The sequence below is a fragment of the Syzygium oleosum genome, unplaced genomic scaffold (assembly GCF_021117445.2).
Source record: "Syzygium oleosum isolate NSW1041296 unplaced genomic scaffold, Sole_v2.1 Sole_v2.03, whole genome shotgun sequence".
Taxonomy (NCBI): Eukaryota; Viridiplantae; Streptophyta; class Magnoliopsida; order Myrtales; family Myrtaceae; genus Syzygium; species Syzygium oleosum.
This window is the reverse complement of record NW_026607487.1, coordinates 1,854,445-1,880,847: the sequence shown is the minus strand read 5'-3', so window position 1 is coordinate 1,880,847 and position 26,403 is coordinate 1,854,445. Positions and strand designations below refer to the sequence as shown.

Below are 26,403 nucleotides of genomic sequence, written 5' to 3'. Positions count from 1 at the left end.
AACCGAATTTCGTCTGACTTTGAGTGTCAAAACGAGGTATTTACGGTTAGAACTGGGTTTCGAGTTCTTCATGGAAAATGTTCATAAAGATGTTTTGTACAACATATCCAAATTTCAGAATTTTTGGAATTGATTTACTATTTATTTCAAATGGATTTCTGTCACTGTGTAACTGCCCAGTTTGGACCCGATTTTGTTCACTCTCGGTTTTTATCTCTCTCGGACTGATTAGGCGATGAAATTTTGAGGTTTAGGGAGCTTGGATTAGGGCTGTGATGTTGGGGTTTGATCGGAATTAATTTGTGCGATTAATTAATGGGATTGTGCATTGAATGGAAATTTGTGCGTGGTTGTGTGATTGTGCTTGTTGGTTGGCTTGGAAATCATTGTGGGCTGATTTGGTTTGTGCATTGGGCTGAATGTGGTGTGGTGGCGTGCCGTGTTTGTGTAGCCGTGAAGTGTGGTGATATGGTGATGTGAATGTGCATTGAATTCGCGTGCCAAGAGCGTGTGGTTAAGTGGTGCGTGTTCGTGTGACGAGAATGCGAAATTATGGAATGTGTGTGAAGTGTGTATGTTTGGCAGTGTGTTTGTGTGGTGGCGTGGTACGTGTGGAGAGTGTGGAACGAAGGTTTGGAAATGTGGGATTGGTTGGAAAGGATCCATCCTGAGGCGTGTTCGTTTACGCGGGACGATGCCGTCCCTGACGAGGTGACGATGCCCGGCCTGACGAGGTATCAATGCCTGACGTGGTCAGAAGACCGTTGGCCTGATGCGTTTTACGCGGGCACGGTAGAAGGAAAGTGTGTGTAGGATTCCGTCCTGAGGCGTGTACGTTTACGCGGGACGATGCCGTCCCTGACGAGGTGACGATGCCCGGCTCGACGGGGTGACGATGCCTGACGAGGTCAGAAGACCGTTGGCCTGATGCGTTTTACGCGGGCGCGGTAGTGGTGGAAAGGTAGAAAATGAGTGGGATTTGGCAAGACAAGCGAGAGGATTGTGGAAAGTGACGCATGGTGTGAGTAGCGTGCGAGTGTGTTTGTATCGCGCGATGTGATGCTTAATTATGGGGTAGAAACTGCTAGGCACGGTATGGGACGTGCCCAAGTGGTTTCTGTCTTATAATTGAGGCACGCGCGCGTCTGTGATTCCTTGCTGTGTTGTGTTGGCTGTGTTATTGGCTAACGTGCAGGAACGTGCGTGATGGATTCCAGGTAGGGTCGCATGTGATTGTTAGTTTGGCCGATCGTTGTGTGTTATGGGTGTTTTCGTCTGGCGGTACGTGAGTGCCTACGTGGGGTTTGGGGTTGTACACTTATTGAGATTCGTCTCACGGTTGTATAACCGCCACTTTCGAACCCTACCCTAAACCCGGAAGTGCGCCTTTTCTTTTTGGAAGTCCGGGGAGCTGCTGTTGGTGCCCAGTGGAGCTGCAGGTGAGTTCCAGAGATTCAAGCCAGAAATTCAGAAGCAGAACGGAAGAGGGCGACCCTTGGGTTTTTCCCTAGGGTGTTTTAGGGGTTGTATAACTTGGGTTATCCGATAGTGAAGTTAAGATAACCAAACCCCTGAACTTTTGTTTAAACAGTGACTGAGGATGTTAGTCTGTATTTATGTCTGTAATGTGATGTTTGTATATTTGGTGTTGTATGAATATGTGGTTCTTTGGATTGTTACATTGTTCTACCCCGTTGTCGTCATTATTTGTCCGGGGTTTTGTTATTCGCTTCCGCATGTGGCTCGATGTTTGGGTTGGGTCGGCGACGTTCCTGGGACGTCGCATCATTTCGACCGGAGTAGGGGATGTCGCGAGCTCGTTGGGGTTCGGGACGTGACATCGTTCCTACGAAAGATTATCAGCTTCAACACGATATCCTAACAAACTTTTTAGAAGGAAAGAACTGTGATTTGTCCTAAATGGCAACCTACCAAATATGCAAAGTAACAATAACAACCGAAAAATTAATCCCGTTAGATTTTGGAAAGGCACCAGCAAGCAAGCAAAAACGGAAAGGGAATAGCAACTTTTCTCCCCATTCAAACAGGCTTAACCCCACAAGACTGACACGTGGCGGTCGGACACGGCACTTTGCTTCTCTGAGAAAAAAAAAGGACCGAAAATAAAAAATAAAAAACCTTTTTTTAACAGCATGATCGCTGTCTCTTCCTCTCAGATTTTAATGCAGTCAATCTCTCTCCCTCTCTCTCTTCTTCATTTGGGCACAAATTTCCATTTCACTTTTTATTTTTTATTTTTATTTTTTTCGCCATTTCTAAACTCTCGAGCTCCTCGCATCCTCTCTCCTTTTTTCTTCTTCTTCTTCTTCTTCCTCCTCATCGTCTTCATCTCGCCAGATCTCTCTCTCTCTCTCTCTCTCATCGGCGTCAAGTTCGCCGAGCGATTCCATAGCTGGAGATGGCTGTTTCTCGGCGGTTTTTCTGTTTCCACGCACGCCTCGCCTGCGGTGCCGACTCAGATCCCTAGTGTCGATAACCTCGATGCGTGACGCAATGTCCCTCGTTGCAATCTATTACCGCGTTCAGCCGGAGGTAAGTGCGAATCTCAAGTAGCTCGCGTGAAAATTCGTGATTTTGTTTTTGCTTGTGCGCCCGCTACTGTTCTGTTAGTGCGAGAATCTCGAGCGAGCGCGCCCTCTCTCTCTCTCTCTCTCTCGAGGGAGACTACGGATCGATTCGATTCCGGCTCGGGCATCACCGATCGATCGATCAAATCGCTCGAGCAGGTTGAAATTCCATGGAGGAGGAGAGGGGGGCTCGGAGGTAGAGAAAATTTGTCTGATCTATTGATGACGATGGCCATGGAATAATAGTCTTGCCTTTTGGATTTGAATGGGAACGGAGCCGATTAATATTTTAGTTCATGGAGCTGTGATTGAAATTGTCTGATCCGCTCTTACCTCCTCCTCTTTTCGGTAAGCTCGTTTTCCTTAATAAATTCGATGCTGGCTCCAAAGTCAGATGAACACTTGTGTTTGTAGGATCGACGTTTCGATCTGTTTCGGGGTCGATTTGGTTGTGTTTAGAACTTTGTTTCGGCCAAAATGTTTGTTTTAAGCCTCCGTTTTGGGGTTCTTTAACCAACCCCTAATTTCCTCACCTCGTCTATTTCGATTCTTCTTCGTCGTGCGATTCAGCGTATGGCAACGTATTCTACCGAAGTTATATAATCTAAAAATGCCGTGCTCGGGTGTTAAACAAACCGAAATGCTTTCCATAATTCAATTTTGATTTAGAGTACAGTTTTCGTATTTCTAGCATTGTGCCATCGAGTTTGGAGTCAAAAAATCCATTTTCATCTTTACCTGATAAGGTCTGTCAAATTTTCATCTTTATTCGAATTCATAAAATCCATTTTCTTCTCCCCTGCTTGCTCTGCTTATGCTGATCGTGAATTTTTTTTTTTTTTGAGATTTACATTAGATCCATCATTTTTGTGGGTCTAGATTCAATTTAGCACATTTATTAAATTTACGGAATAATTCCTCCGTATTACAGAGTGCTATTAAAAAGGGCAAAAGAACACTACAAGTGCCATAACTTGTGTACGGCACTCACTTTGGTGTCATAAGTTTTTTTTGGATCACTTTAGTGCTAAAATTTTTGAAAAACGATCACTTAAGTGCTAAAATTTTTGAAAAACGATCACTTAAGTGCCAACTCCGGTGCCGTACACAATTTTTCGCCGGAAATCCGACGTGGCATTTTTTTTTATTAATTTTTGAAGCTGACGTGGCTCGCCGGAGATTGGCACTTAAGTGATCGTTTTTCAAAAATTTTAGCACTTAAATGATCGTTTTTCAAAAATTTTAGCACTTAAGTGATCGTTTTTCAAAAATTTTAAGACCGAAGTGATCCAAAAAAACTTATGACACTTAAGTGATCGTTTTTCCTCCGACTTGGCACAAAAGTGATCAGAAAAAAAGTTATGGCACCAAAGTGATCTCCGTACACAAGTTATGGCACTTATAGTGTCCTTTTGCCTATTAAAAAGAGTAACACGAAAAACTAGCAAGATTTTTGCCTTCTTCTTAGGTTAAACTTGTCATTTTCTGGCTCAACAAATAATGGGCCTTTAGACTGATCTGGAAAAATCTGATTTAGCCGGCTTTTATTGGATAGAAACCACAGGAATTAAAGGTAACTTGGTGCTCTCTAAGCGTATTCCAGAGCAATAGTAAGATAAATGGAATACCGTTGGATCTTTGACTCTTCCCTTTTTCATCCGTTGACTGAGATGAGACATCAATGGCACAAAATGGTAAAGAACAAAACGGAATAAATTCATTCACACCCACCATCTTAGTACCACCAAATTTAAGGCTTCGAAACGAAATTATAAATCTTGGGTTTTGCTGCGCAATAAACAAAAGCAAAGGATCAACGCATGAAGAGAAACAAAGAAGATTGTTTACCTTCACCAGCCAAAAGACTGCAAGGTCAACAGCAAATGCAGGAAAGAAATCCAGAAGAAAATCATACGAAACCGTCTATTATTTACAAGCATGTACCATCCTGGAAACAATGTGCGTGCCATTAACGGGAAGAGGTGAAAGATTGTCTTCAATACAAAATAAATGTAGTCATACGTCATCTTTTAACATGTAAAAACAACGGTTTCATTCAGCATTGGAGAGTTGCAAGTCGACGAAGCCATTTAAAGGATCACAACCTTCAGCCACTAATCATATGTGAAAGACAGCCAAATGTCATGAGAATCAGCGACAGCTATCACATTAGGCAGTACTAACATTTTAGCCTTCTCATTGTTTAAATGAAGAGTTTGGAGAATTATATTGAAACTAGAGAAAGCAGTGTATGATGATATACTCTTCAGTCAATCATCATATGTGTCGAGCATAACCATTTAAGGCTTCGTTGCCTTCAAAATCAAATCACCAACTTTTGCATCTTCAAGCTAACTTTGAATGGTAATTGCATATCACTTCTTTTAGGAACAATATTGGGGAAATCGAACAAAGTGAACATCCAAAGGATCAAGCATTCCCCTGTGGCAGCATATCCAGCAATCCGGTCATCCGATTTGGGCAAATTAGGCGACGTTGGAAAGCTCTTACAATGCACAACCCAAATATACCTATCAATCATAATCTTCGCAGGGTTAACTTTTTATCAAAATCTAGTCGAAACTTGGTAAAAAAATAGGTGTCTTCATGGTCGACAGTGTTTAAAGAAGTAATAATTTGATTCACGTCCAATAAGTGTTTGGATTGAGGGAAGGGTAAGAGTGACTTACCTTGTTTAAGTGCTAAATAATCCACATGGGCCAACCATATATTTCCTTGGCCCCCGCACTTTGAGAATTAAGGGAAAAATTAAACCACCTCGTGGCATCTTATTCTATAAAATTGGATCAAGCGTTGAATGGATTGCCAAGTTGATTGTTATTTTAAACATGCATCGAAAATGTTTAGATTGGTGAATTATTTTTAATATATCGCATATCCGCATGTTGGATATGATATATTGATATGGGATTAGCACTCATGGTCAAACTATATATTGAGATATGATATATGTTCACCGACGATTCTTATTTGGGGCTTAATCACAGCCGATGTGATTTATGAGGCTTAACCACAGCCAATATAGTATCTGGGGCCTTGTCACATGACGATGCATGACTGAGATTGGGCATCGGGGCATGCCAGGGATGACACGACTTGGGCATTGTTGGTCCGGGCCTAGTTTAAAAAAAAAATAATTTCAATAAAAAAATATTTTTTTGTTCAAATATTAGAAATAATGAGAGATTAATTGAGGAAAATTAATACAAACACACATTTTGTTAAACCAAACTAAACACACAAGTATATCTTCAAATAATTTGAAAAAAAATTACACTTAGTGGTGCTCTAATTAATGGTTCCACTCAAACATTCATGTTCCTCACCATGATTCAATAATACAATGTCATTGTTGTTCTTGTGTCCATGTTGGGTACATTCCTCTGGAGTTAATTCTTGTAGAAACTAATTACACCCTACACGGTAACCATTTCTAAATTTTATGCAAACAAGTTGGATGTATTTGACTTCCAAAAGTTGGCTAATAATGAACATAGACTTTGAAGGTACTGTATACGCCAGTGGAATGAGTAAGTCACAAGCCATAATAGAAAGAATCGGAAAGTGGTGGCTCGCCTCTTCCACCATTTCAAGTCCTCGAGGTTATTTTAGCCAACTCTATCAATTTGCTTGGAGTAGTCTATTCCCAAGTACATCTCCAACTCATTGGTAGACGATGAAGATGAAGACTTAGGGTGCTGTGGGGTGTTTTTCTCCTTATGAAGCAAAGACCATATAGGTTGTGGGCACTACTCAATGAGGCCATGTTCTTTGTCCATGGGATGAAACTTGTTGTATTATATCGACCGGCATTTGCCACATACATATTTGAGAGCCAACTCATCGTTATCGCTAGTACGTATTTCACTTGGAACTCCTAACTCAGTCCCGAATATTTGTACTATGGAACAAGAAGCGTTTCGAGCCCCTCCAACTTGAACCTCAGATCCAAGACCAAGACGGGTTGTAATATTTGAGGAATTTCGCCTTTATGGCTACTACTATTTAGTTGAAGAAGGGATCACCCTTCTTGTTTGCCGATTCAATTGACATTAGGTATAGAAATGGAAGGACTCGATTGCTTGACCGCTAATCCAAATCTTCGGATTTCAATCTCAATAAATTCTCAGTTTTTCATGTGGTTTGCAAGTTCATTCTCACATTCCAAGGTCCAAGACGGAGTATCAATGGAACAAATCCACCTTGGTGTAGAACAAGTGCTTGAATTATCATATCAAAAAATCGGTATGTGATTGTTTCAATAATGATTTCTGCTATTAGTCTATTTGACGCATAAAAAACGGCAAAAGAACACTACAAGTGCCATAACTTGTGTACGGCGCTCACTTTAGTGCCATAACTTTTTTTTGGATCACTTTAGTGTTAAAATTTTTGAAAAACGATCACTTAAGTGCTAAAATTTTTGAAAAACAATCACTTAAGTGCCAACTCCGGTGCTGTACACAATTTTTCGCCGGAAATCTGACGTGGCATTTTTTTTATTAATTTCCGAAGCTGACGTGGCTCGCCGGAGTCTCACCGGAGATTGGCACTTAAGTGATCGTTTTTCAAAAATTTTAGCACTTAAATGTTCGTTTTTCAAAAATTTTAACACTTAAGTGATCGTTTTTCAAAAATTTTAGCACTAAAGTGATCCAAAAAAAAGTTATGACACTTAAGTGATCGTTTTTCCTCCGACTTGGCACCAAAGTGATCCGAAAAAAAGTTATGGCACCAAAGTGAGCGCCGTACACAAGTTATGGCACTTATAGTGTCCTTTTGCCCATTAAAAACTAGTCAAAGATTTCTAAATGGCGAGGAAGCCCCCTAAAATCACTAAATCTGGGCAGAACAAGAAAGCTTCTGGGCAGAGTAAGCATTATACTTGTACCCTAGCACAAGATCATAAGCAGCTAAATGGAAGATGAAAATCCCAAAACTATGGAGATGGAATATGTAAATCTATACAATTTATAAAAGGAAAAATTCTTCTTTCATGTTTTTTCTAATCAAATTCCTGCGCTTTTAATATTTTTAATTAAGTCCTTCTACCTTCACAAATTTTTTGATAAAATCCATGCGAATATAAATCCGCCCAAATCTAGTTAACGTGGCAAGTTGGGACGACATCAAAGGACAATGTGGATAACAATTAGCCAATGTGGATGCCCACATGAACAACACCCTGGAAAAATTTAGTCAATGTGAACGATGTTGATATATGATATGAATTAACAATGTGGATGCCCACGTGGACATCCATGTTGGAAAAATTTTATCCATGTTACACTCCAACGGTCACGTCAGTTGAATTGTGTCAGATTTATTGTCGAAAGGACTTGGTTAAAAATTTATGAAAGTCAAAGAATTTGATTAGACAAATTAAAATTATTGTCGAACAGATTTATTGTTGTAAAGCGTGATAGGTCGATAATCGCTCAATGGACCCATTATAAGAGATATCCAACGCCTCTAAGAACTCCGCCCTATCAAGACCTTGAATTTCGACTAGATTGTTACAATAGTTAGCCTTTCAATGGACTTGCTGCAATATATAGCTATTTCCTTTGGTGGAGAGGCGCGACAGAAATCTGAGACATTCATCTAAGGAGATTGCCAAGAGAGAGCCCAAGTTTGAGTCCGTCAACATATCCAATTAAACTTATTTTAAATAAAAAGGTTAAGCCAATGTGTTATGGGTCAGCTATGATACATTAACTACTCCACACCATACCAATTCTCCAATGTATGACTTTTCTAATACAACTACATGTGCATCTTAACATCCTCCTAGAACTTGAAAATTATCATGGCCCTGAATTTTAACTAGATTATAGTAATACAAGTGTAATTGTTTCATATGGGAAATGTCCTTTTTTTTTTAAAATATAACTGTAGTGTTCCATTGAAAACTCTTCCAAGTACTTCAATCAGTCTAGCTAAGGCAATATCAGCTTACGACAGGAAGCAACACAGAGTTTCAAGGGTCTTGAGAGAAGCTCAACTACATGTGTAATTTTCAATTACACATGTGCATCTTAACATCCTCCTAGAACTTGAAAATTATCATGGCCCTGAATATTAACTAGATTATAGTAATACAAGTGTAATTGTTTCAGATGCGAAATGTCCTCTTTTTTTAATATAACTTTAGTGTTCCATTGAAAACTCTTCCAAGTACTTCAATCAGTCTAGCTAAGGCAATATCAGCTTACGACAAGAGGCAACACAAAGTTTCAAGGGTCTTGAGGGAAGCTCTAGGGTCTGTTCAAGTAGATAGCATTCATAAAGATTAAGTTCTTCTAGATAGATTAGGTAAGAAAGTTGTGACAACCTAGGACTCTAACAAAAGACTGTCAAATATGTTAAGCCGGAAGGAAGCTTTGGCAGCGATCGGAGATCATATCAGCCCATAGGCTAAGGTGTTGGAGAGAAGAAAGATTTCGATTTTGCTTTCTGGCAGGTCAAATATTGGTGCACTAATGAATTGGAGAATCTCAAGTGAAGACAAGTCACCATCTCACTTGGAACTTCCTCTTTCAGTCTATAGCAGAATCCAAGACTTGGCGTTCGCAATTCCTACAACCCTATAATAGCAATAAGTAGCTTTTCATTCTTAGAATGACTAATGTCCAGATGTTACAAGTTTTGTAAATCCCCAATTGAACTATAAATTCCTCTCAATGACCTACACTCCCTGGCACTAAGTTTCTCCAGCTTCCTTAGAGAATCAGTTGAATGAGAATCTTTGTAATACTAGCAAAATCTAAAATAAGTTCTTTTAGTTCTTCTAATTCGCCCACTTCTCCTGGTAGCTTCTTGAGACTAACACAAGAACTCAAGCCCAAGGAAACGAGGTTCTTGACTCTTCCAATAGAAGGGTGGACTTGCATTAGCCCATGATATTTTTTCAAGCTGAGAATCTCCAACTCTGTGATAGTTGAGAAATCCTGACTACATTTTGCATAATGGCAAAATGCAAGGTTGAGAACTTTTAGCTGCTTTACCACCTATACAGAGAAGAAAAGCTGTCAAGAGAGGCTAACCAAGTTGTGGATTGGGTAGTGAAAGCCCAAAGATCTAAGCATCTCCCTTGTTACTAGGTTTATAACCCTCTTTTAGCTTTATGGGACCTCTTGGTATTAGAAGCCCATGTTGCTTGTTCATCTTGTGCTACTTAAGAAATGGAAAAGCTTCTGTTTCGAACAAAACAAAAACAAGAAAAAAAAATATCGCAGAGGATGTTTTTTTTCCATCACTACAAAAAAAGCCGGGTTTTGCCACGAATTTTGCCACGAAAAATTTCGACAAAATTCGTGGCAAAATGCATTTGCGACGAAATTGGCGACGGAAAAAAATTCGTCGCTAATAGGCCGTCGCAAAATTTTGCCACGGAAAATTCCAATTTTCGTGGCTAATTTGCGACGAAAAAATTCGTCGCAAAATTCGTCGCTAATTATCCGTGGCAAAATTCGTGGCTAATTTTGCAACGAAAAATAATTCGTGGCAAAATTCGTCGCTAATTATTCGTGGCAAAATTCGTGGCTAATTTGCCACGAATAATATTCGTGGCAAATATCCGTGGCTAATTTGCCACGAATAATATTCGTGGCAAATATCCGTGGCTAATTTGCCACGAATATTTTTCGTGGCAAGAATCCGTCGGTAATTTGCCACGAGATCTATTCGTGGCAAAAGTCGTCGCTATTATTTTGATTTATTTTTTGGTCGCCAAAGTGCGACGAAAAATTTTCATGGCAAAAAGTCGTTGCTAATTATCACGTGGCTAATAAAATTTTTTTTTTTTCGACTAGTTTATTCGTGGCTAATTTGCCACAAAAAAATTCGTGGCTAAATTCGTGGCTAATTTGCCACTGGAATTATTCGTGGCAAAATTCGTGGCAAAATTCGTGGTTAAATTCGTGGCAAAATTCGTGGCTAATTTGCCACTGGAATTATTCGTGGCAAAATTCGTGGCTAATTTGCCAGGAAATTTTTTTTTTTTATCAGTATTTTGCCACGAAAAATTTTGACTATTGCGGCCGACATTATTCGAAAACAAATTTGGCGACGAATTTTAATGAATACTTTAGCGACGAATGTTGTTTAGGAACGATTTCGATTTGAAATCTGATTAACATTGATAGAAAATCACAGTCAAGACATGAACAAACCCCAAAAAGAAAGAAATGAAACAATGTTCTAAATTAGCGAGTTCGCAAACTGTTGTGGCAAACTATTGATCTTGCCAAGAAGTTCTTTCACGTTGTGGCAAACTGTTGCGGCAAACTATTGATTTCCAAGAATCGAAGTCCTGTCCATCTGCAGCGCAAACATCACAATATCAAACTCCTAACCCCTGTTAATTTTTTCACATCTATTCAACAGCAGAAGCACAAAGATATAAGTACCTCTTGGAAATTTAAACTAGCAAGGATCATCATCATCATCAGCAGCATCATCATCATCATCATCATCATCAGGAATCTCACTATCATCATCATTGTGGCCATCACCTACTGGATTAGTAGGAGGTACAGGAGGACCGCCGTCATTAGCTTCGAGGTTGAGGTGTTGCATGATCAATTGCAAACGTTGGTTCACTCCTTTCATTTCTTCGTCCTTCTGTACAAGTAATTGTTTCATTTCTTCGTCTTTCTGTACAAGTAACTGTTTCATTTCTTCATCCTTCGTACCGAGTAATTGTTTCAAGCGGTTCAATTCTTGGTCCGTTCGCTCCTCGTGTTGTGCCCTTAAAAAGCCGCACTTTGGAGGATGAAGTTGCAAGCAGCCGGCATTCTGTACATCCTTGACAAGGATCCCATCCCAAATATTTGACCTCTTCTCATTCCACCCGATGCCTCCATCCATAATGCCATATCGTCAACCGATGGCTCGGACGCAAAGCAAGACTATCACCATCACCATCACCATCACCATCACCATCACCCATCACCACTAGCGCAGCGTGCTCATTACAAGTTCATCATATTTGTCCTACATTAACAATATTAATAAAAATAAAAAAAAACTTCATATATATAAATACAAAATATAACCTTACATACCTTAATAACTTTTGCTCGATTGCCGGTCCATGTCTTATCTTTTTTTCTGAAAGGTGCGTTCAAATGTAGCCATAAATGTTGGTTCCGTCCCCAATTCATCTGCCTACAAAATATAAACATAAATCAAATGAGTAATTATTGATTTAACTTTACAACATGTTTAAAAGACTTACCATTCTTTTTCTATGCTCCCCGATATTAATAGAGCCCCCAGCATATGTGGCAGACCCTTCACTAGAACTAGAAGCTCGATTCTTCTTATTAATTTCACTGATTTGCTGATGCTTTTCGGTGTCCCAAATTCTTTTGATTTCCGCCCAATTGTCAGCTGTAATAAAATCTGGCTTTTCTTGTCTTCTCTTTGCTCTATTCATCACATTTCGCATGTGATCACCGGCTTTCTTCTTAAAAATTCTTTTAACTTCTTTCTCTTCCGCTTCATCCCACCTGAACTTCCGCTGCAAGCAATCAATAGAAAAATAATTGTACGCTCAGTATGTTAAATCGAACTTAGTTTGTGAGGAAATAAAAGGACAAAACTTACCTTGAACTCATTCCACCACAATTCCTTTACTTCTTTTGGAGCAGTGGTCCAACTACTAAACTGCCCCATCCAATAGTTATCGATTATTTTATTAAGTCTCCTCACAACACGCGTAGAATCCGTGAATCTGCAAACAGGTTATAACTTATTTCAACATACGTAGCATCCGTAAAGCATACAGACAATTCAGTTGACATCCATAATAATTCACATATATTTAAAAAAATGAAATACTTACGAATCTCCAAATGGGGCTATCATGAAGCGGGTATCTTCTTCATAATTCGAGTGTTGCGTTGAAGAAGAAGGTGGAACCGAAGGCGATGGAACTGAAGTAAATTCAGTTCGCATTTGAGGGTCGGAGGAAGGGCCAATGTGTCCATGTACTAGTTGAGGGTTAGATAAAAGGGCAGGGGCAGGGGAAGCGGAAAGGGATGGGGATGAGGACGAGGAAGAGGAAAGGCCTGATCTTCTTTGTGAAGCATCATCACGACGCATGTGACCTCCACGTTTATACTAAAAAGTGCAAGGTTAGACAAAAATAAAGAAAATTATGGACATATATTAAGGACACATAATGACGTACGTCGTGAAGCTTACCATTTTGTTATTGAGAGCAAGAGAGATGGCCCCTGAAAAAAAGGAAGCTGTCCGGAAATGTCTACGAGCTAAATTTCGGGTCCTACAACGGTAAAAAAGGAAGAACTCATCTAGCCTTAGAACTTAATAAGTTACACTTTCACAACAAATGTTATGATGCAAGTAAATCACTAAGTTCTGTTCAAAATGAATATATCAATAAATTTTTATCTCGAAGGGAGCCACTCCAGAAAACGCAAATGTCACGGAAATAGTTTTACCCCGATGGCCAAAGCTTCAACCTAGGCCAAAAAAGGTTTGGAAATAGTTTTCAAACCTAGATAATGATAAAATGACTCCGAATTGTGATAAAAGCCCAAATGTCGCGAAAAACACTATTCACCAGAATCAATTTTTGGCAAAAAACCCATCTAAACGACTCCAAAAAGCCAAAAAATGGCTTGCGTCACGGCCGTAGGCGGTGAATTTCGATCAGCGGGCCGTTTCCACTTGACCGACCAAATTTCAGCTCATTCCGACAACATTTCACCTTATTTCGACCAAATTTCAAACGAATTTCAACTAAATTTCAACTAAATTTCAACCTAAATTTCAACTAAATTTCAACATTTCACCTTATTGATTATGTTTCGTTCTGTTTCGTGGGCGAACGAAACAGATTGGGTCTGTTTCGCCCACGAACAAAATCAAATTCGTGGGCGAAACAGAAACAGAACCATTCTGTTTCGCCCACGAACAGAATCAAATTCGTGGGCGAAACAGAATGGTTCTGTTTCTGTTTCGCCCACGAATTTGATTCTGTTCGTGGGCGAAACAGACCCAACAATAATTACACACAGAAGCCAACACAACACCCAACACAGAAGCGCCCACGAAAGCCAACACAGAAGCAGAAGCCGAAGCACAGAAGCGCCCACGAAACTGGTTTGTTTCGCACACGAATAGAACCAAATTCGTGGGCGAAACAGACCCAATCTGTTTCGTCCACGAACAGAACGAAGCAGAACGAAGCAGACCCAACACAGAAGCCAGCCAACACAGGCACACAACGCGACGTTGCACCCAACTCGGGCCACCAACACGTAAGCGTATACGTGCTTAGCGAGGCGTGCGCGAAGCGTAAGCACGTAGCGAAGCATAGAAGCGTAGCATAGAAGCGTGGCACGAGCGTGATGCGGACCCAAACGTAGACCCAACACATACATTGAACAGAAGCATAAGCGAGACGCAAACGCCTAGAAATAACGGCGAAAAGCAGACCCAACAGAAGCATACCGAACAGAAGCAGACCGAACACTCTCGGACGCCGCCGAAGAACCCAACAGAAGCAGACCGCGCGCTGGGTGTCCTCGCTTCCCACCGTCCGCCGCCGAAGAACGCCAAGAATCGCGCCGAAGAACGCCCCGAAGAACTGCAACAGAGACAGAGAAAGAGGGAGAAGACAGAGACAGACAAGAGACAGAGACAGAGATAGGTTCGATCGTGAGAACAGAAAAGAAGAACCCTAATTTGTACCTGCTCATGAAGACGACGCCGTTTGGTGAATTTTCGAAGAAATTAGCCACGGATATAAAATCGTGGCTAAAATCGTGGCAAATTTGCCACGATTTTAGGATTCGTGGCTAAACTCGTGGCAAATTAGCCACGAATATTATTTCGTGGCTAATTTGCCACGGATTTAGCCACGATTTTCAATCCGTGGCTAATTTGCCACGATTTTAGCCACGAATTGTTATTATATCGCGGCAAATTCGAACCGAAATATAAAATTGTCGCGGTAATTTTGGGGTTTTTTCAAATTCGTGGCTAAATCCGTGGCAAATTTGCCACGGATTTTAGCCACGGATTTCCTAAAAAAGAATAAATTAGAAATTTTTTTTTAAAAAAAATCCGTGGCTAAAATCCGTGGCAAATTTGCCACGGATTTTTGCCACGGATTTCCTAAAAATAATACAATCGAATTTTTTAAAAAATCCGTGGCAAAAATCCGTGGCAAATTTGCCACGGATTTTTGCCACGGATTTCCTAAAAAAGAATACAATACAAATTTTTTAAAAAATCCGTGGCAAATTTGCCACGGATTTTTGCCACGGATTTCCTAAAAATAATACAATCGAATTTTTTAAAAAAATCCGTGGCAAAAATCCGTGGCAAATTTGCCACGGATTTTTGCCACGGATTTCCTAAAAAATAATACAATCTATTTTTTTTTTAAAAAAAATCCGTGGCAAAAATCCGTGGCAAAATTTGCCACGGATTTTTGCCACGGATTTCCTAAAAATAATACAATCGAATTTTTTTAAAAAATCCGTCGCAAAAATCCGTGGCAAATTTGCCACGGATTTTTGCCACGGATTTCCTAAAAATAATACGATCTATTTTTTTAAAAAAAAATCCGTGGCAAAAATCCGTGGCAAATTTGCCACGGATTTTGCCACGGATTTCCTAAAAAATAATACAATCTAAATTTTTTTAAAAAAAAATCCGTGGCTAAAATCCGTGGCAAATTTGCCACGGATTTTAGCCACGGATTTGGTAAAAAAGAATACAATAGAAATTTTTTTTAAAAAAAATCCGTGGCAAAAATCCGTGGCAAATTTGCCACGGATTTTAGCCACGAATTTCCAAAAAAAGAATACAATATAATTTTTTTTTAAAAAAAATCCGTGGCTAAAATCCGTGGCAAATTTGCCACGGATTTGGTAAAAAAGAATACAATAGAAATTTTTTTAAAAAAAAATCCGTGGCAAATTTGCCACGGATTTTTGCCACGGATTTTTGCCACGGATTTCCTAAAAAATAAAACAATCGAATTTTTTTAAAAAAAAATCCGTGGCAAAAATCCGTGGTAAATTTGCCACGGATTTTTGCCACGGATTTCCTAAAAATAATACAATCTATTTTTTAAAAAATCCGTGGCTAAAATCCGTGGCAAATTTGCCACGGATTTTAGCCACGAATTTCGTAAAAAAGAATACAATAGAAATTTTTTTAAAAAAAAATCCGTGGCAAATTTGCCACGGATTTCCGAAAAAATAATACAATAGAAATTTTTTTAAAAAAAAATCCGTGGCTAAAATCCGTGGCAAATTTGCCACGGATTTTTGCCACGGATTTCCTAAAAAAAAGTCTAAATCATGCGTACGGCCTTTATTTACGAAATCCGTGGTAAATTGCCACGAATTTCCTAAAATTAATTTTTGGCTTTTCATGAAAAATTACTTAGCCTTGTGAGTGGATTTTTTCATGAAATTCGTGGCTAAATTTCGTGGCAAATTTTCCACTGATTTTAGCCACGAATTTCATTTCTACTATCCCACACTCGCGTAATTTTTTTTTTTTTCCGGACAATGACGTTTCATTAACAATAATAGCAATAATAATATTCAACAACAATTACAATAATAATAATAATAATAATAATAACTACCACAACAACAACAACAACAATACTAATAATTACGGCAACAACAACAATAATAAATATGACAACAACAATAAACTTTGTCATAATAATAATAATAATTACGACATAATTAGTAAAAAGTCTCAAAAATCTAAATCTTCGCCTTCACCTTCGTCTTCATCTTGATCTTAATCTTCTTGTTCAGCATCATCGTCATCATCGTCATCATCGTCGTCATCGTCATCGTCATCATCATCGTCATCGTCATCGTCGTCGTCATCATCATCATCATCATCATCATCCTCTATCTGAAAATCAGCTTCTGCAACACCTTCTAGATCTACATCTATCATTGCTCCACATGGATCTCGTAGAGTAGGAATGTTATATTCCTCAGTTTGAACCGCATTATAAACTTCCTCTTGTTGATATGCTGTATCCTTCCAGTGTTCCTCGATTTTTCTTCGTGCTTTGGTTTTACATACAGCCCACCAATCAGCTTTGTCACGTTTCAAACTAGGATATGATGCATAATATACTTGAATTGCTTGTTGGGCCAACACAAATGGTTCATATTTCTTATACCTTTTCTTGTGATTTATTTCAACCAAATTAAACTTCGTATGTACCTTCGTTCCTTTGACGGGGTCGAACCACATGCACTTAAATAACACAACCCGCATTGATGGTCCGGGGTACTCTATCTCGATGATTTCATCCAACAAGCCATAAAAATCATCTTTTGAACTACCACAATTGGATGACCGAACACACACACCACTATTTATTGTGGCTTTTTCCATTCCATATTCTCGAGTGTGAAAATTGTACCCGTTTATGAAATATGCTGGCCAACTTCGTATGCTTGACTGTGGACCCCATGACAGATAATATAGTAATCCTTGCTCTTCAACTTGATCATGATTACTGTGAACCTAAGATTACACACGCAAAGTCAATAATATATATTTAAATGATGTATAAAATATTAATAACTTGGTTTTGGTCTATAGGCAACTTACATATGTTTTGAACCATGCTGCAAATTGTTCATCGCACAAACGGTCGAACTCATTTGGTGGTAGTCCATACATTGAATTTTGAAAAATCCTATTAACAATTTACATTTAAATATTAGTAAATATTTGACACGCAATACATATATTTGCAAAAGTATACACTTACTGGAAGTATGGCTCCACTTCTGGACAGTTCAGTAAAATATAGGTATGGGCGGCCTGCCGTTCTTCGCCTGTTAAGCAACGAAACTGACATGCGCCGCTTGGTCGACCGAGATAATTGAAAATAGAGAATGATTTGCAATTGGGATCGATGGGACCCTCATCATTTCTTCCTGCTCTCCGCCTCTTGCACTGCACGTGCGGCTCAAAATAGTATGATGCAAATGTTGTCACTTCTTCCACAATATATGCATTACAAATTGAAGCTTCAACACATGCCTTATTCTTCACTTTTTTCTTCAAATGATATAAGAACCTTGTTGCAATAGAAAGAAGTTTATCAGAACATAATATATAATAAAGTATTTTGAATTTTATTTTGAAAAAAATTTTACCTCTCAAATGGATACATCCATCGAAATTGGACGGGACCTGCAACTTTAGCCTCATAAGGCAAGTGAACTAGGAGATGCTCCATTGAATCAAAAAACGCTGGAGGAAATATCCTTTCTAAATTGCAAAGAATAATTGGAATGTCTCTCTCCAGTTTCTCCATGTGTGATACTGTTAACACTGTTGAGCAAATATCATGGAGGAAATTACTTAACTCTGTAATGGCGCCCCATACAAAGTTTGGTAGAAGTTCCTTCAAAGCTATTGGAATTAGTCTTTCCATAAATATGTGACAATCATGACTCTTTAATCCTGTCAACTTGCATTCGTTCAAATCAACACATCTCCCGATGTTCGAAGCATATCCATCGTGAAACCGCACGATTTCAACCATTGACAAACGACTCGTCTCTCGCTCCTTATCCAATGTATAAACCGCTTTTGGTTTTGGTCCCCGCTGCTTGCATCCACATCTAATGTTGGCCGATCACAAATATCTCTCATATCTTTTCTTGCATTCAAGTTGTCTTTTGTTTTTCCCGTGACATCCATCACAGTATTTTATGACATTGTCGAAAACATTCTTTTCAATGTGCATAACGTCAAGATTATGATGAATAAGATGAGCTTTCCAATATGGTAGATCCCAAAATATACTGCGTTTAGTCCACTTATGTCCACTTCCGTACGCAATAGTTGTGCCATGAGGGTTTTCAACAACAGTTGGAAAGTCCTGCACTCGCTCCCATATTTGATCACCAGTCAACCTCAATGGTGGAGGAGTTCTTTCAATCCTATTCTTCATGAACTCTTTTTTATTCCTTCGAATGTATGATTCATCGGCAAAAATTGTCTCAGTGATGTCAAAATAGCAAGGCTTCTTACCATGTCTTAATCCGAATGACTTCGACATCTCCAAACATATCGGACATCCTAAGATCCCAGCTGTACTCCATCCAGATAACATTCCATAAGCTGGAAAGTCATTTATCGTCCAAAGAAGAGCAGCCTTCATTACAAATGTTTGATTAGTAGAAACATCATACGTAACGACACCTTCATTCCATAGCCGTTGTAACTCTTCAATCAATGGTTGCATATAAACATCTATCAACTTTTTTCGGATTTTGCGGCCCGGTCACGATCAATGTCAAAAACATATAAGGTGTCTTCATGCACATACCGGGTGGAAGATTGTACGGAGTTAAGATAACTGGCCAACATGAATAACTTTTCCCTGATTTTCCAAATGGGGCAAATCCATCAGCACAGAGACCTAACCTAATATTTCGAGGCTCTATCGCAAATTCAGGGTATGTTCTATCAAAATGTTTCCATGCCTCTGCATCTGAAGGATGACACATTAGACCCTCTTATGTTTCATGATTTGCATGCCAAGTCATGTGTTCAGCAGTGGCTTGAGACGCATAAAGCCTTTGTAATCTGGGGATTAAGGGCAGATAAAACATTTGCTTGCATGGTCTACGCTTATGATTACGACCTTGCCTCCTGTTCCTGTTAATCTTGTACCTAGGTTGGCTACAGAATTTGCAAGATTCTGCATTTTCATCATCTCTCCAATATAACATACAACCCCTACTACATACATCAATCCTTTCAACTGGAAGACCTAAGTTATCCACTAACTTCTTCATATCGTAAAAATCACTTGGCATTATGTTATCAGGAGGCATTGCTTCTCGCATTACTTCAACAAAAGAGTTAAAGCAATTCTCAGACACATTATGCTCTGCCTTGATATTTAACAATCTTGCTGTCGCTGATAACTGAGTATGATTGTCACAACCTGCCCATAAAGGTTCATCTGCTGCTTTCAACACTTCCCAGAACTGATTAGATGGAAACGTTTCATTACACACATTCTCATCAAAACCTGTCACTCCTATCTCTTCAAATTGTTCAAGTCTTGGAGTAAAACTAGTACTTGCATGGTTTGGATCTGAATTATGACCAGCCGCATCAATCACCATCCTCTGGTATGGGTTCATTTGGTCATAATAGCTACATTCTTCCCTAACTGAAAATTGGTTACTTATTCGATATCCTTCATCAGATATAAATGGTTCACCATGACAAGTCCAATTATAGTAGTTCGGAGTAAACCCAAATCTACAAAGATGTTCTCTAACTGTATCACATACATGAAATTTACCATTACTGCACTTTCTACACGGACACCTTAACTTATTTCCATCCATCAACTCATATTTACTACTAGCAAAGTCCAAAAATAGTTCCAACCCAAGACGAAACTCATCGGTCAATCCTCGACGTCCAGGTAAGTTCTTATTATACATCCAAGCCCTGTCTCTTTGCATTGTCTATATAAAAAAAACAAAATCTCGTAAAATATTAATGCCAAAAAATTTTCGATATTAAAACCATAAAATTCTAAAAATTAAAATTTTATTTTTGCCTAAACAATTATTTTGAAATTGAAAAAATTAAAACAATTGACTTACCCAAGTATTTGACTGAAATCTTTGTAGTACAAAGTGCTCAATTTGATGAGAATTGCAACGTTCACTTCATCCGCGAGACTTTCAAACGAATACGTACCTACAAAAAAAAATTGACTTCAGATTTTATTTTTTTATAATAATTTTTTTTCCCCAATTTTTTTTAATAATTTTTTTTTCGAATTTTTTTCCCAAATTTTTTTTCCTTCATTTTTTTCTCCGGTCGCCGGTCCGGCGACCGGCGATCGGCCGGCGAGTTGGACCTCGCCGGCCATGGCCAGATCTCGGACCTCGCGGCGAGGTCCCGGCGGCCGCCGCTCGACCTCCTTGCCGCGAGGTCCGGCCGGCGGCCATGGCCGCCGCGGACCTCGCCGCGAGGTCCGGCAGCGGCCATGGCCGCCGGACCTCGCCGCGAGGTCCAGGCGCCGGGCCCCATGGCGAGGCCGCTCGGCCTCGCCCAGATCTGGGCGAGGTCCAGCGGCCCCGCCCATGGCCGGCGAGCCTCGCCGGTTGCCGGACCGGCGACTGGCGACGAAGTCAGAAAAAAAAAAAGAGAAAAAAAAAACTCAATAAAACAACAAAAATTTAAAAATAGTTTTGCCCAAATTAATCACACCACTTACCAGTAGAAAAGGTTCACCGAGATAGATTTTTGCGCGTGCGGAGAGATTTATCGAGAGGAAGGGATAACAGCGAATAGAGAGAGGAAGGGAGAACAGCTAATAGGGATAAGAGGAATTAGCAGAGAGAGAGAAATTGGGTCTACAAGTAGAGGAAAATTAGCGACGAATAACAATTCGTCGCTAATTCCGTCGCAAAATAACCACGAATTTTTTTTCGTGGTAAATTTCGTCGCAAATTAGCGACGACATTTATTTTTCGTCGCAAATTAGAAACGGAAAAACATTCGTCGGCAATTTCGTCGCAAATTAGGCACTAATTTTTTTTCGTGGCAAATTCCGTCGCAAATTAGCGACGAATATTTTTTCGTCGCAAATTAGCCACGAATTAGTTTTCGTGGCAAATTCCGTCGCAAATTAGCCACGAATTTTTTTCGTGGGAAAATCCGTCGCAAATTTTCCACGAATTTTTTTTCGCGGTAAATTTCGTCGCAAATTTGCGACGATTTTTAATCCGTGGCAGATTCCGTCGCAAATTAGCCACGAATTATTTTTCGTTGCAAAATTCGTCGGAAATTTGCGACGAATTATTTTTCGTCGCTAATTTGCGACGGAAAATATATTCGTCGCAAATTGCGTCGCAATTAGCCACGAAAAATAATTCGTCGCAAATTTCCGTGGCTAAACCCTTGTTTTTTTGTAGTGCATCTTACCAATTGAACTCCATCCTCTCCGATGCTTTGTTACCTGGTGGCATGATTTCTGCAGCATGACTAATTTCGGTAGATGCAAATTAGTTGCCGAAAAAGACAGATTGGGTTTAATGTCAAACCATTGAAGCCATCTTAATTCAAAAAACAGTTCGTAAGTCTCCAATTAAAACCGCCCACCTCAATTGAAGCACAATTTTCAGAGACAATAGGCATCAAAATATTAGCCCATGTGATTGCATCAAGGAGCCGTGAACCAAACCCTTCACCGACATGGAGGCTGTTATCATCCCTGAACACAAACATTGGTACCGTGCCTCGTTTATGTATTGTTGTAGCCTCTAAAGCTCAAGAATACATCATAGCGATCACTTCCCACTCTTGTTGGTGTTGGAGAGATGAATGTAGATGTAGACGCTTCGTCATTGCTCTTATTTTCTGCATATGTATATCTTCCACTCTTTTTCCTCTTCTTTAGAAGATATAAGCGAACACCCAAAAAACAATTGGTGCAACAAGCACCACGAAAGAACACCCCAAAATGAACTGATGCTTTCCGTTATATGCGTTGCTCTGGCTCTTGCCTTTATCCATGGAAAGTCCGATAGCAAAGAGAAAAATGAAATGCCTTCCTGTAGCACAAAAAGATGGATTAATATATGAATTGGACTTATGCATTAACTTGAAAAGATCAACACCACACGCTCAGAGTAAAGTGCACAACTTCAAAAACGAAACCCGATGAAGTTTCGCTTTCTCTACTCGAGCTCAGCTCGATAGGAAAAGTAGTTTGATAGCAAAAGTTGAAATACTCAGGCTCAAGTTGACTCGATCCTCACATAGCTAGAACCAAGCCCAACCTCTTCTAAGTAAAAAGGAATGGATTTCTCAAGAAACGATATCCTAAAACATAAGGGCCCCCTAGAATTGGCTGTTATGCAGGGAGCAGCTCATTTGGCAATAAAATCACGTAAGTTGATAATCCAGCAGTTACTTCATGCGAAGAATCACAAATGCTAAGCATACACCACGACTGTACAGAGAGAAGAAGGCAAAGAAAGAAAGAAAGTTAAGACATACAATTTTGATTAGAACAACTTCCTCCATATTCTTCACAACTCAAAACAACCTAAAGGTCGGCAAGAGGCAGTCGAACGATCAACGACGACCAGGTGAGAAGGGAAAACAGACTGAGTCAGTCCAATTGTTCATGATTTTCTTTATTAGTAATTTTCCTCACTAATAGTAATTTATCGGTTACATATCATTTTATAATTTTTTTTCACAGGATGTAATTTCCCCTTTGTTGTCATATTCCCTGAATCCTATGATTTGTAAAATTTCACAAAAAATAGTAATCTACCTAATGAATATCTTTTTTCTGTTGTTAGTAAATTACGTAATGAATCTTAACTTTCTTTTGGCGCATAATTATGCCGCTAATAGTAATTTATCTGTAATTTATCCTTACATGACTTTTTTAAGACGGTTTAAATTTTCTTTGGAGGTTGTAAATTTTCTAGAGCCTGTGGTTCATAATTCCATAAATATAGTAACTTATTCAGTTAATAGTAAATTTCTTTTGTGTATGTTTAGTAAAATATTTAATTGATCGTTATTTTCTTTTACACTTTGTAAAGGTTTGAGCCCTACGTGTTAGTAATTTTCCTTGCACATCGCAATTTTTCTCAATCCGTAAAGTTGATCAGTTTTGCATCCGTAACTTTTCTTTAACGTCTGAAAGTTATGACAAAAGTCGGTTCTACAAAACAAATTTGACGGACCACATTTTTTATCCTTTTAATCCGACGGTCCACGTTGAATGTGGGACCAATCCCGTAAAAGATAACTTTGACTTATGTGAATTCCCGTTACTATTATGAAGTTTTGGGCACAATAAAGGAGTTTTATTTATTTTTTTTTGGCCAAACAGTAAAGTAGTGTTGGAGACGCTATTTTTTAAAAAAATTTGAAGTTAATTCCATCGTAATATATATATTAATAAAAATTGTTACTTTGTCATTATTTTCTTTTGCTGAAACACAACAACAGATAAAAGAAATTTGAGATGCTTCTCATAGATCTATATATTCAGTACGACACGCAAGTCTTAGGTATGCAAAGGAGCCTTTTACACATATTCCTATCTATTTCAACCCAATAATCTTATTGTCCAAAAAAACCAATAACCTTTTTTTAAGAAATTTTTTTTGCTAAAATGTGGTCTCCAGTTTTCTTAAAATACTCGATGGATCTCACTGGATATAGCAGTTCTCACTTCACACGCGCCGAATAATTATCAAACCATATCAATCAATAATATTTTTTTTTTGCGAATTTGCGATTCTCATCTGGCCTTTTTAATGATCTTTTTAAAACTTCAAGTATCTATTTATGTAAATATCTACGTGTAGAATCATACGAAATATTTAATTATTTTTTTTTGAAAACTCCAAGTAACTATTTTCTTTTTCCAAATGTTGAATAGAGGCACAATTGATGGATAATTTTTTTTCATTATTTCTTCCCACCGAACGAGCCCACCCTTGCCAAACGAAACCAAGAAAACCAACGAGGGGGGCCAAAATAGGAATTAAAACAAACTTCAGGAGCGAAAACGGAATTTGTCAAAAGAAACAAAAAGGGTAAATGGCTCCAATCTCTCTCCGCTCTCTCACTCCGGCATATAAAAAGGCAAAGGAAAAGCTATCAATCCCGCCATCTCATCCAATTTGCAATTTATACTCTCCTTGATCATTTGCAATTTGCTTGTGATTCTGCACACAGCAAAGGACCTACACAATGTACATGTACAAAAGCATTTTGTAAGTTGCTTATGAGGCCTCTCATCCAATCAAATGTCAAATTGACACTCCCAACTTTTTCCAATTACTTCCGCTATCTTCAAGACAAAATAACATATTGGAACTCTTTGGTCAATAAAGAAGTTGATTTTAGTTTTGGATGATGTACAAATACCTATTTTCTCAAATACTTTGAGAGTATAGCAGATCATCAAAGTGTGGAACTTAGCAATCCAGCGTCATTGAAAGGAATGTTTTGCGTAAACGAAGGCTTGTGATTGATGCTGAGTGTTGTGACTGTCAAATTATTAATCTCCACTTCTGCTTTGCCTGCCTCTTTGGAAAAGATAACCCATCGTGCAAGCATTGTATGTAACTCCTGAAAGGATTGTGGGAAACCCATCATTTATCGAGATATTGAAATGCTTGCATAGAAAGGTATTGTTTTTGATGCACCATAACTTTTTCTAAAAGGTTCTTTGTAAACTTTTTATTTTTGACCATCATGCATTGCAGGAACAACTAGCTGGTTTTGTTGTTGATGAGGCTCATTGCGTGAGGTATGCGTAATCTTTGGCATGCCTTGTACATGAAGAAAGATCATGCTAGAGTTACTTCAAAAGGAATAATTATTTGTGATGTTGCCACTGCAAAACTATTGTCCTTATTCCTGATAAATATAAGCAAGTTAACTTTAATATATTCTAACTTAAACTCTTTATCCAAACTTTTTTGCATTTTCTTTGTTTCTAGCCTAATTAAATTGTCAGTGTTACGCTAGACCTTCCGAGGCCCAGACCCGTGTGAAGTTCTAATATAACAGAATGCAGTGTTCCTTGTTTAAACTTTGGAAAAGATCTAGGGTCCGTTGTTTAGGAACACTTAGTGGCACATCGTTCATTATATTGAGTAAAGAGCACACAACTTAAATAGGTTCCAATGGAAATTACTTCCTAAAGTAATTGGAATCGGCATAAGCTTGGATAAGGATCCAATCTCCTGTCTATGTTTGGCATGATACACAGTCTCTTAAGCTGATTCTTGCGTCCCTATTTATTCTTTTAATGCTCATACTTTATTTTAACAACTTGAGAAAGGCAAAGGTTCACCTGTGTGATCATTGATTGCACTGCCAGTTTAATCTCATTAAAAGAACGCACTGCTGGTTTGAGCTTTTCTTGTACATTCTACTGATTAACAAGTAAAGCTCATTGGTTGTCACTTTTGTGGTTGTCATTATTGTAGTCAATGGGGACATGATTTTCGTCCAGATTATAGGGGACTGGAATGTCTTAAGCAGAACTTTCCGTATGTCCAAGTGATGGCCTTAACTGCAACTGCCACTCAGTCAGTTTGTGAGGTACTAAACTTACACATTAACGTCCTGATTATCTTGAAATAATCTATTTGCTCTGATTGAATTATACATCCATTGCATGATATCCTAAAAGCTCTTGGGGTTCCCCATGCTCTTGTTCTTGAGACAAGCTTTGACAGACCAAATCTCAAATATGAGGTCATAGCTAAGACCAAGGAACCACTGAAGCAGCTTGGAGAGCAGCTAAAGAATCGTTTTGTTAATTTTTGTGGCATAATATATTGCCTTTCAAAGAGTGAATGTGTTGATGTCGCAAAATACTTGAATGAGAAGTGCTGTATAACAACGGTGTACTATCATGCTGGATTACCAGCCCGTCAAAGAGTAGCTGTTTAAAAGAAATGGCATATTGGAGAGGTCCAGATTGTATGTGCTACCGTTGCCTTTGGGATGGGAATAGACAAACCTGAAGTTGTAAGTCGAAATGGACTCTGGCTTCTGCCTATTTCTTATGTTTTAGAATCAAGCTGACATGCTGGCAAATACTCGGCTAATCAACTTTTCTTCTTTTGTTTTAGCTTTGCTGATGGGTTTCATAGTGTGCTTGAAAGTACACTTTGCTGGTTCCATGGTCCAGTGACCTACCAAATTTTGTCATTCTTGGCTATTG

The 26,403-nt window shown here is 38.8% G+C and overlaps 4 protein-coding genes and 1 pseudogene across 4 annotated transcripts in view; 2 read left to right on the top strand and 3 right to left on the bottom strand.

Moving 5' to 3' along the window:
• LOC115664544 (uncharacterized) overlaps positions 1–26,403 on the top strand; it is a 100,579-nt gene that overhangs the window by 4,368 nt on the left and 69,808 nt on the right. The gene's annotated exons all lie outside the window — the stretch shown is intronic.
• The window catches only part of LOC115663621 (uncharacterized), a 132,799-nt gene that overhangs the window by 81,859 nt on the left and 24,537 nt on the right, over positions 1–26,403 (bottom strand). The gene's annotated exons all lie outside the window — the stretch shown is intronic.
• Positions 1–26,403, top strand: part of LOC115663781 (ATP-dependent DNA helicase Q-like 1) — a 61,953-nt pseudogene that overhangs the window by 30,782 nt on the left and 4,768 nt on the right.
• On the bottom strand, positions 11,577–12,323 carry LOC130137676 (uncharacterized). Its single transcript, XM_056309575.1, has 4 exons — positions 12,222–12,323; positions 11,851–12,135; positions 11,678–11,780; positions 11,577–11,606 (listed from the first exon to the last, which is right to left on the bottom strand). The coding sequence occupies exons 1-3, from the start codon at positions 12,288–12,290 to the stop codon at positions 11,712–11,714; spliced, it is 423 nt and encodes a 140-aa protein (XP_056165550.1). The 5' UTR covers positions 12,291–12,323; the 3' UTR covers positions 11,577–11,606; positions 11,678–11,711.
• Positions 16,568–17,958, bottom strand: LOC130137673 (uncharacterized). The gene is made up of 5 exons (XM_056309565.1): positions 17,804–17,958; positions 17,413–17,724; positions 17,250–17,337; positions 17,059–17,162; positions 16,568–16,696 (listed from the first exon to the last, which is right to left on the bottom strand). Exons 1-5 carry the CDS (start codon positions 17,884–17,886, stop codon positions 16,636–16,638), a joined length of 648 nt encoding a protein of 215 aa, XP_056165540.1. The 5' UTR covers positions 17,887–17,958; the 3' UTR covers positions 16,568–16,635.